Below are 11,254 nucleotides of genomic sequence, written 5' to 3' on the forward strand. Positions count from 1 at the left end.
TGTTTTGATTTTTTTCTAAGTATAGGCGCAGATGAGCTCGGGAGCCAAAACTCTGCGTCCAGTCAAGACCTCTTTCTTAAATACTACTCCCTCCATCCGAAAAAACTTGTCCCAAGTTTGTTTCTCATATGGATGTATCTAGCACTAACTTGGTGCTAGATACATTCATTTGAGGGACAAACTTTCTCGAACGGAGGGAGTACTACTAAAAAAATGATGGCGTTGAAGATACTACTATTTATAAATATTTGTTGAAGCTAGACACCTCAAAGTTTTGAAAACTGTGGTTTCTAAGAAAACCATAATATTATTCAAATACTTTTAGAAAATGAGCTCCCAAACGCAGCCTTAATTTATTAATTTGTTTTTTGGGACAAACAAATGTTTTCTTTTTCTTTTTTTTCAAGGAACAAACAAAGGGCAAGTTAAAACGCTAGTCGGCGTGAATGGCCAAAGCACTTGCAGACTCTGCCACTACGACGCCTCGAGGCCACACACCTTTTCGGCTCTAAAAAAATGGCGGCGGCGGCGGAGGGGCTGGCGGCGTATCGGGCGGTGTTGCGGGCGGCGCGGCGGACGTTCTCAGGCGACCAGCTGATGCTGACGGAGTCGGCGGTGGAGATCCGGCGCCGCTTCGAGGATCACCGCGGCCTCGCCCCGGGATCGGAGGACGCCGTCCGCGCCCTCTCCGAGGCCCGCGAGGCCGCGGACTTCATCGCCAACATGATCGTCCAGGCCAAGCGCTCACCCTCCGGATCCTTCGGTAATACTACCATTATCATATATATGCAAATCGCCACATATCGCTTGGATTGTTATGCATGCTTTCTGTTTGAGATCTTAGGGTTTTGAAATATTTCGTTGTGTGTTCATCTTAGAAGCAGTTGCTATGTGAATTAGCGCTTTGAGTAGGCTCGAATTAGGAGTTAAAGATGGTAGGATCGTAGGAGCAGGGGTGTCGTTGCTAATTGGGCACATTGACTCTGACCCTAAGAAAACTGCAGTGCTCGGTGGATAAAATGTTTCTGATAGTTACAGAGTGGGTACTGTAACATTTGAATTTTCTAAAACAGATAAATGTCGAACCCTAAAGGCATTTAAGTACACATAGAAATTGAAGGTTCTAGTTTGTACCATATCTGCTAGAAATCTTCAGTCTTAACAGTAATGATGTTCTTTAGAAGTACCATTAGATGGAAATACTGTTATTTTTCAGGCTACATAAAGTGGCATTTCACCAAAATAATATAAGCCTATGCACTGATCTTACTTGATCGGCTACTGTCGCATGGGGTTTAACCGCTTGGAACTGCTGGATTTACTGATTCATGCCTGGCTGTAATTTTTAGTGATAGATAGGATGCTAGATTCAGACAGTGCAACATAATATCAATGCGATTTTCCAGCTTTAACTGAACAACAGCCCCAGAAAAACGACATGTTAGGCCTTACCGCCTTAGGATGAAGTTTGCAACTTGGCATGGTTTGAGGGCAGAATATCAATTTGACATATTATAGCTAAAGACATAAGGTCCAGATGGGCCCATTGTCAGGACCTTAGCTGCAGCCAAGTTCAGTTTCAGAGTTCGGTTCAGATAACGCATCGTCACCAACGGCCAGGATCGCTCCTCTGCTCAGCATCGTCGCGGACCGTTAGATTCTTACCGTACCGTTTCCAGTAGTTACTATTTCACTTCACAGTCTTGCCGGTAAAAGCTTCCCCTATATAACAGCCGGGGTGTGGCTGGGTGGAGCATATTCGATTCTCTCTGAATTGCCTAATGGCTTCGCACATACGCTAGCTCGTTTACAGATATTCAATAAAGTAGATCTGGGAGAAACTTTCCTCATAGCTTATACAATTTCATCTCAAATTCCTTCTAGATCATAGCCAGGTCCTGACAAAGTGGTAATCAGAGCCAACAATCCTCGGCGAAGGCGCGATTCCGAAGGATTTTTTTTTTCTCCGACGGGCGATTCCCACCCTTCTTCCCACCCTTCTTCGTAATCGACGGCGGAGTGGAGTTCTGTTGGTAGCGTTGGAGGCGGAGTGGTGGCGATCGGCGGCGGTGTGGAGGCGCTGGTGGCGGTGAAATTTGGACGCAGGTCTGTCGAGCGGAATCGGTTGCTCGAGCAAACTGCTTGATCGGTAAAATCCCGAGTTCCTGCACAGATCCGTGCGCTAGGGTGGCGTGGATCGTGGCGGCGGCAGGGTCTGGGGAAAGGGAAGGGTTGCTGGGGATCCAGTGGTAAAATTCCTCACCCAATCCTCTGATCGAAGGAGATGGGTCGTGCCAAAGCAATTGATGAGGCGGATCTGCAAGAGGTCATGGCAATTCGCGATGATTTTAGTGTTATGCAACAAGATAATGTTCAGATGCGATCAGAGATGTCCAAATTGCAGGGGGAGGTGCTGTCCATGAGTGCTAAACAGGGAGAAATTTCTAAGCAAGTTGGTGGGGTTGAGCAAGTCGTTATGGATCTCAACAAACAACTGTCAACCATCAGTTCAGTGCTGCAATCGCTAGTAAAAACCACAGCAACACTTACTCAGAGTGAAATACCATCCAGCTCGCATCAAGTTCCCAAGTCCCCAACGCTGCAACAGGAAAACATTCAGGATCAGCTTACCAGAACAGAACAGCTGCGGAAGCAATTAGAACTTGAGAGAGAAAAATCAAAACAGATGGAAGATCAAATGCAAAATCTGCCCCCAATAAGAACCACCAGGGCACAAGCACCTCCAGGGTTTGCAAACCCAATTAGAACAGATTTTAGCCCGAATGTCAGTACACCATTAACTGCAAGAGATCAGGTGCCCACACCAGCTTTCAACAAATTTTATCAACAGAATAGAGAGAGGCAAATGTGGCAGGGTTATCACAAAACATATGAACAGGAGATGCAAGCTCAGTTCATGAGGTCATTAACAAAAGGACCAAAGTTGGATTTTCCAAGGTTTTCGGGTGATGACCCAGTGGGGTGGATAAGGCAATGCAACAAGTACTTTCAGATGTCAGCAGCTCCCGAAGAATACAAGGTCTCTAGCACAAATGTATGTGGTGGATGACGCTGATGTGTGGCTTAGACGCTCTGGGTTATTGAAGAAACAACTATCTTGGAAGCAGTTTGGAGCTGAAGTGATCAAAAGGTTTTCTGACACAGGATCTTATGATCTAACTGAAAAATCCAACTCAGTTAAACAGCTAAACAGCACAGTGTCTGAATACACTAAGGTTTTTGAAGACCTGATGGCTGATGTCCAAGAAGAAAACCCTGAGCTAGGGGAACAGTTGTTTGTCAGGTGTTATGTTAATGGATTAAGAGATGGGATAAAATTTCAACTCAGACCTCTCAGGCCTCAAACACTTACAGATGCTTACTGCTTGGCTAGAGATATTGAACCTTGCCATCCACCCATAAGTGCAGCATCAAAGAAGCAAGGAATTCCATAGAACAATGTTTACCAGAAGTCTAATTGGAACTCCCAAGCAAAGCAGAGCACTCCTTTGCAACAGCAGCAAATCCCTATAAGACAAGCAGAAGTCCCTGTTACAAACACTCAAAAAGTGAGGAAGGTGGGGGAATGTTGGAGATGTGGGGATAAGTGGATGCATGGACATAAGTGCAGATTAATACCAAATGTCCATTTGTTACAACAGGAAGTGGAGGAGCAACAACAAGAAGAAATAGAGGAAGGAACACAACATGAACAAGTTGAAACTAATGAACAAGAAGAGCAAGTCATGTTTCTCTCTGCTCATGCTATGGGCCAACAATTGGCAGTGCCCACACCCACCATTATCATACACATCAATGGCAAACGAGCAGTTGCTCTTCTGGATTCAGGCAGTACAACTTCCTTTATCAATCCACAATTTGCAGCTAAAGCTAGTTGCAATATATTGCCAGTGAAACCAAGGGCCATTGCTGTAGCTGGTGGGGCAAAGTTAATATCTGCATCGGTAGTTCCAAATTGTGAGTTCATAGTTGCCAAAACAAAGATTTCACACAACTTCAGAACTCTAGATCTGCCCACCCATGATGTAATTTTGGGTTATGATTGGTTTACTGCAGTTAGTCCTGTAGCTTTTGACATTCCCAAGCAACAGTTCAGCTTCACACAAAAGGGGCAACAGTCATTTTCTACAGCTATCTTCACAAACCCTCAAACCACTAAGGAAGTACAAGCAGAGGGTGTGAATAAGTTAATGGATAAAGGAGCAGAGGTATTCTTAATGCAAGTGCATAATATACTTATGGAAGTTCCAGAAGGGACCAAAACTCCTCCCCAAATACAACAGTTACTCTTGAAATATGCTGATTTGTTTGAGGAACCCACTGAACTTCCACCTCATAGAGCATTGGATCACAAAATTCCTTTGGTACCAGGAGCAAATCCTCCACAACTGAGACCTTACAGAGTTCCACAACATCAGAAGAAAGAAATGGAAGAACAAATCAAAAAGCTATTGGCTAAACACTTGATCAGACACAGCCAAAGTCCTTATGCTGCTCCAGTCTTGTTGGTTAAGAAGAAGGACAGCTCTATGAGGTTATGCACTGATTTCAGAAAGCTCAATTCCCTAACAGTCAAAAATAAATTCCCAATACCAGTAATAGAGGATTTATTGGATGAATTGCATGGAGCAAAGTATTTCTCTAAACTGGATCTGAGGTCTGGTTATCACCAAATACGAATGCACCCAGATGATATACATAAAACTGCCTTCAGGACCTATTTGGGGCATTTTGAGTACTCAGTCATGCCTTTTGGGCTGTCTAATGCTCCTGGCACATTTCAGGAACTGATGAATACTATATTTGCTCCCTATTTGAGGAAGTTTATGTTGTTGTTCTTTGATGATATTCTCATTTACAGCAGAAACCTCAAGGAATATTTGGAACATGTTTCAGATTGTATTACAAGTGCTGAGAGACCATAAGTTGTTTGCAAACATGTCCAAATGCAGTTTTGCAGTGCAAAAAGTGGAGTATCTGGGACATGTGATTTCTGAGAAGGGAGTAGCTACTGATCCACAAAAAAATTGCAGCAATAGCTGATTGGCCAACTCCTAACACAGTCACAAAGCTGAGAAGTTTCTTAGGCCTGGCTGGTTATTATAGAAGGTTTATTAAAGATTATGGCCTTATTTGTAGGCCACTACATGACCTGCTAAAGAAAGGACAGTTCCTATGGACCCCAGTGCATGACAAGGCTTTCTGTACACTCAAACAAGCTTTAACTACAGCACCAGTACTGGCTCTACCAAATTTCAGGCAACCATTTGTCCTGGAAACTGATGCATCAGGAAAGGGCATTGGGGCAGTCCTCATGCAGGGAGGGAGACCCTTGTCCTACTACAGCTCTGCTCTTTGTCCAAGAAATGCAGCTCTCTCTACTTATGAAAAAGAGGCTCTAGCTATTTTGGAAGCACTAAAGAGATGGAGACACTATTTGCTGGGCAATGAGCTAGTGATCAAAACTGATCAACAATCCTTAAAGTTTATCACCGATCAGAAAATAACAGAGGGGGTACAACATAAGTTGATGATGAAACTCTTGGAATTCAATTTCACTATTCAGTACAAGGAGTGCAAAACAAAGTGGCTGATGCTTTATCTAGACTATTGCCCAGTTGTTTCACCCTATCTGCTGTGACTCCTACTTGGGCAGAAGATCTAGTGGGAAGTTATTAGGAAGATCCACAATCTCAACAGATGCTAGAGAAATTGTTAGTGCAAAAGCAGGATAATTCTTCAGATTACAGCCTACACTCTGGGATTATGAGATTCAAGGGTAAACTATGGGTGGGCAAGTCTGCAGAGCTGAGAAATAAACTACTGTCTGCACTACACAATTCCTCCATTGGAGGCCACTCAGGAGTGAGAGCTACATATAACAGAGTGAAGAACATTTTTTTCTGGCCAGGACTGAAACATGATGTAGAAACTTTTGTTGCAGCTTGCCCTATTTGCCAAAGAGCAAAACATGAGAACTGCTTGCAACCTGGCCTGCTGGACCCCCTTCCTGTTGCAGACATGGCTTGGCAACACATCTCACTGGACTTTGTGGAAGGCCTACCAAAATCCCAGGGCAAGGATGTTATTATGGTTGTGGTCGATAGATTCACGAAGTACAGCCATTTCATTCCCCTGTCTCACCCATATTCAGTTCTCTGGGTGGCCCAAAAGTTTGTTGACAACATCATAAGACTACATGGCCCTCCTAAACTTATTGTCTCTGATAGAGATAGAATTTTCACGAGCAAATTGTGGAAGGACATTTTTACAGCACTTAAGGTGGAACTAAGGTTTAGCACAGCCTATCATCCGCAAACTGATGGCCAGATAGAGCGGGTGAACCAGTGTTTAGAAACTTATCTGCGATGTATGACAACTGATCAACCTACCAAGTGGATGTCATGGCTGTCTCTAGCAGAATATTGGTATAATTCCACTTACCACACTGCTCTGAAAATGTCTCCATTCCAAGCCCTTTATGGATTTCCACCTCCACTCATATCTGAATTAGAGATACCTGGACCAGAAGATGAGGAAGCACAAGATTTCTTGACTGCTAAACAGCAAATGTTAGAGCATTTGAAAGAGAATTTGTGCACAGCCCAGAACAGAATGAAGCGTTATGCAGACCTCAAACGAGTGGAGAGACGTTTCCAGGTTGGGGACATGGTCTACTTGAAGATGGCACCTTATCGATTAGCAGCATTTGGCTTTCGCGGAACTCTGAAGTTGCAGAACAAGTATTATGGCCCTTTTCTCATAATCCAAAAGATAGGGAACTCTGCTTACAAATTGCAATTCCCTGGCAAGGTTCAGATACACCCTGTCTTCCATGTCAGCCAGCTCAAGAAACACATTGGGACAAAAGCGATTCCGAGCCCCAACCTTCCAATGGTCAATGCTGATGGTACGATCAAAACGGGTCCAGCCGCAGTTCTACAGGTCAGGCAAATCCCACGCAACAATGCCCCTGTGGTACAGTGGCAAATTCAATGGGAAAATCTGTCACCGGAGGACGCTACGTGGGAAGATGCAGACTTCATCAAGTATTCATTCCCCGAGTTTTTCAGGCAAACTACACAAGCTTGGCGCGCAGCACAAGAATCGACGTGAGGACTCGTCGATGCTCAAGAGGGGGGCAATGTCAGGACCTTAGCTGCAGCCAAGTTCAGTTTCAGAGTTCGGTTCAGATAACGCATCGTCACCAACGGCCAGGATCGCTCCTCTGCTCAGCATCGTCGCGGACCGTTAGATTCTTACTGCACCGTTTCCAGTAGTTACTATTTCACTTCACAGTCTTGCCGGTAAAAGCTTCCCCTATATAACAGCCGGGGTGTGGCTGGGTGGAGCATATTCGATTCTCTCTGAATTGCCTGATGGCTTCGCACATACGCTAGCTCGTTTACAGATATTCAATAAAGTAGATCTGGGAGAAACTTTCCTCATAGCTTATACAATTTCATCTCAAATTCCTTCTAGATCATAGCCAGGTCCTGACACCCATGCCCTTCGAAATGGATTAACTTGTCTTACCTTGCTATGAAAATGGATTCCAATCCGTTGGAAGGTGCTTTGCTCTGGTAACCTGGCTCCTCTGCATTCTCCCTCCATTGATGGCAATTCAAGTAGCCCAGAAGCACCATAGCCAAAGTCAGTGATGATGGAGGCTTGAGCTTAGTGGTTGCAAAGATTATTGTTGTACAGCATTAGGACCCAAGGTGGTGCAAGAATTAGTGCCCTAAACAGCTGATGTTGGTGGAAGAGCGCACACTTGCTGTTGATCTGTTCCAATGTTTTAGTTCCTGTTTCAATCATACATGGGAATTGCAATGCATTTTACAGGACACGAATACAGCAAATTTTTTGAATCACTTCTTGGCAAACTGTTTCATTTGTTTAAAACTTTAACTAATTCAGTGTCATGCCATCTTTTAACCACATGCCATGGTTAAATTGTGTTTATTGAGTCAAGAGTATGAGTAGTGCTCTTTAGCAAATTCCTGTTTGTAGGTTACTAGTGATCATACTCTTTAACCTACCTTAAACTCCCAACTATTGGCCCAAAGTTAGGAGACTTTCACCATGTTGGTGTGTTCACAAAGTTATTGATGAATGGAAAGTGCACAAATATATTGACTGTGAAAAGTTACAAGTGACTCGTTGAATATTCTACTCTTAACATTTAAATATGTTCTGTTTGTTACTCATTTTTTTAATAATATAGCCTAATTCATCAGTTGTCATGTATTTTTTTATAACACATTGCTTAATGTAACAGTATTAATAGTGAAGTCTCCCTTAGGAAAAAACATCTATACTTGTATGTGTCCGAGAGTACTTCCACTATCTCACCCATAAAATGTACCTCCTGCCTTGAGATTTGTGCATATTCTCTACCTCATGTCAGTAAATGCGTGGTGAGAGAGTGCACAGATCTCAGATAATGGAAGCACTCACGCACACAAGCATATAATCCAGTCGTATATTTTTCATCTTCGCAGCAATCTCACAATTAAATGGCAGGAACATATGAAAGTTGCCCCTGTAAAATTGATCTAGTACTGTTCTCCCCTCTTTCACTCCACAGTGATTTTAGTATGTGCTTGAGTTTTAACACAATTATTGTATCAAGGTTTTTGTTCTCTGAAGGGCAAAAATGAAGCTATGGTTTATACAGATCGCAGAGAGTAATTAATGGCCATAAATTTCAAATGAGCCACCGATTTTTTTATGTTGTTGATACATATCGAGTTGAAAGCTGATTCGTAGCAAGTATATTCTTCGTGTATCTTTTTACTGGCATTGAATATTGAATTTGAAACTGAAGGCCATATTATATTAAGATTGAAACGAGGAAGCACATCTGTCTATTTTTTTGACATTGACCTTTTATCGCTGACCCGAAAGAGCAGAGGAACAGGCTCAAGGTAAAGGCAGGTTAAGGTTTTGGGGTAGCATTAGCCCGTTTTACAAAACCAGACACCTCTTGTTCAAAGAATCTGCAATAAATGCAGTTTTCGAATTATTGGGATTGGTCTTCCATGGTTATCGCCAATACTCTGGATCACACTGTCATAGTATTCCCTGGCCTTGTTTTGGCTGTAGCAATGCATCAGTACTGCTTGTTGTATCTGGTTGCAGTGGTCCAGGTTACACCTCATGCCAACAACCATGGCTGTGCAGGGTGCTAATGATGGAAAACTGTTTTTTCCAGACTAGTATTGGCTTCACTTGTGCTTTGCTTGTGACTTCCTTATGTGGAGAACCGTAGTACTGACAGCTCCAGGGTCCAGGCAACGGTCTTGTACCAATTGATTTCAGATTTCGCTTTTTGATGAAGTAAACTATAGTAACATTATACTACTATGTAAACCCTTAGAATGTTGATCCGTTGTTGTATGTGGTATAGATAATAAGGCATTACCAAAGGTTGCATATCTTTTGTTTACTACTACGAGCTGCTGTGTTGGTTAGTTCTGACAATTCATTTACTTGGTGTTGCAGTTGTGAAGCCTGAGAAGGCACATGCCGGAGCTACGCTTGAGATTCCTTCCGAGGAGACCCTGTCTACGTTGAAATAGAGGAGGTTTGCATTATCCGATGTGCAAGCGTCACTGATAGGCTAGTTATAATAAGACCATTTCCTGTCGTCCGTCTGTCATAGCAGCAGGCAACAACATAGTTGCAGCACTTGTATTCCTTTTTCAAGTACAAGCCGTCATGTTTTGCCTACTCTGTCTTGAGAACAATTTCTAGCCGCCCTAAATCTCGTTATCCAGGCAAGTCACTGGAACCATAAAGTTTTTCCCGGATAAATTGGTACGGTTTTTGGAGGATTTATTTACTGATTTCTGCTGCCTGGGGTTCATCATTACTCATATTGTGTTTCATTCGAGCTGAGACTTGAGATTTGTGGTAGCACGTTTGTTTCGATTTGAAAACTTTGAAATGCTGGAGCGCAGGCATGCAAAGGACAGAGTTTTGTAGGCACCTGGGGTTTGTCTTGTTATGGTTATGTACCTTAGATCTCTCAGGATTCTGTACTGCGAAATATGCTCTTGCATCTACTAGCAAGCATCGTTGTTGTGACGTTCCATTGTTCTGCAATAGGTTTGTCTGTTCTAAACTTCCATGATCTGCTCTAAGTAGTTTCAGTAAAAAAAATGGTCAGAAATGCGTTCTTTGCAGTTCTCATTGATGTTTACTTTTAGAAGTTGTCATCAACAAATAAGGCACACTTAAATTGATTTGCGGGGGTCGCGCTTTCCAATTGAATTGGTTGTTTTGTCTCCATTTTGTTGGTAATTGGATTTTTCTGATAGAATATTACTACAGTTCATTATCATCGCGAATACGTTTATATATTAAATGGTACAATGACATCTGGGGATGACGTGCAGGGCCAGAGTTGACATTTCAACTACGGTCAGTGCTGAATACCATCTTTGAACGCTCTGAACAGTGACATTACTATTTGGCACTATTCAACGCTGATTTTGTGTTTTTCATAGTTCACATCTGTGTTTTAACTTGAAATTTTGTGTGGCAATAAAACATCATCCTCTTAACATCCTGCATTTTTTTGAAACTTCAAAACATCTTTTTCTTGTGGTTTTCATCGGTTTCCATCGAATGTTGGTTTCCGTATGATGTATGATATTCTCCCCTGAAAGTCATTAGTAAAGCCCTTAGGGCATCTCAAGGTAACAAACATTTTTATTTCCACTGACACATCTGGATGTGTTTGTGGATAGCCGGCCGGGCACCGGTCCTCCAAGGCTAGCCCTCAAATGGTGTACACTAGTGGTTGGGGCGCCATCCTGTGGCTTCGCTTGAAAGGAAGTTGTGCGCATGTTTTCATTTAAGAAAAATATGTGGCCCTTGCTTCTATCTAAAAAACATCTTAGAAAAAAAATCCTCACCGCCATCCGAAAATGAAATTTTCTTATCATCGTAGTCTACCGGGGAGCGCCACTTTGCATAATCCTTCATTTAAAAAATACACTTTGCATAACCCGCCACTTTGTGGGTTTTTGACCACCATCTAAAAAACATTTAAAAAAATCCTCACATCTATCTAAAAAATATTACAAAAGCTTTCTCATGATGGCCGACTAGTTTGCACAAGTGGCATAGCTGGTTGGCCGCCAATCTCACGATGCTTAATGGGTTTAATTTGAAACCGTAAATTTAGAAGAAATTTAGACTAGTTTGATATATTACATGCAAA

At 42.6% G+C, this 11,254-nt stretch overlaps 1 protein-coding gene across 1 annotated transcript; it reads left to right on the forward strand.

Moving 5' to 3' along the window:
• Nucleotides 1–449: 449 nt before the first annotated feature.
• LOC123053213 (mitochondrial zinc maintenance protein 1, mitochondrial) lies at nucleotides 450–9,898 on the forward strand. The gene is made up of 2 exons (XM_044476655.1): nucleotides 450–763; nucleotides 9,529–9,898. The coding sequence occupies exons 1-2, from the start codon at nucleotides 517–519 to the stop codon at nucleotides 9,603–9,605; spliced, it is 324 nt and encodes a 107-aa protein (XP_044332590.1). The 5' UTR covers nucleotides 450–516; the 3' UTR covers nucleotides 9,606–9,898.
• The last annotated feature ends 1,356 nt before the right edge of the window (nucleotides 9,899–11,254 follow it).

The sequence above is a fragment of the Triticum aestivum genome, chromosome 1A (assembly GCF_018294505.1).
Source record: "Triticum aestivum cultivar Chinese Spring chromosome 1A, IWGSC CS RefSeq v2.1, whole genome shotgun sequence".
Classification (NCBI taxonomy): Eukaryota; Viridiplantae; Streptophyta; class Magnoliopsida; order Poales; family Poaceae; genus Triticum; species Triticum aestivum.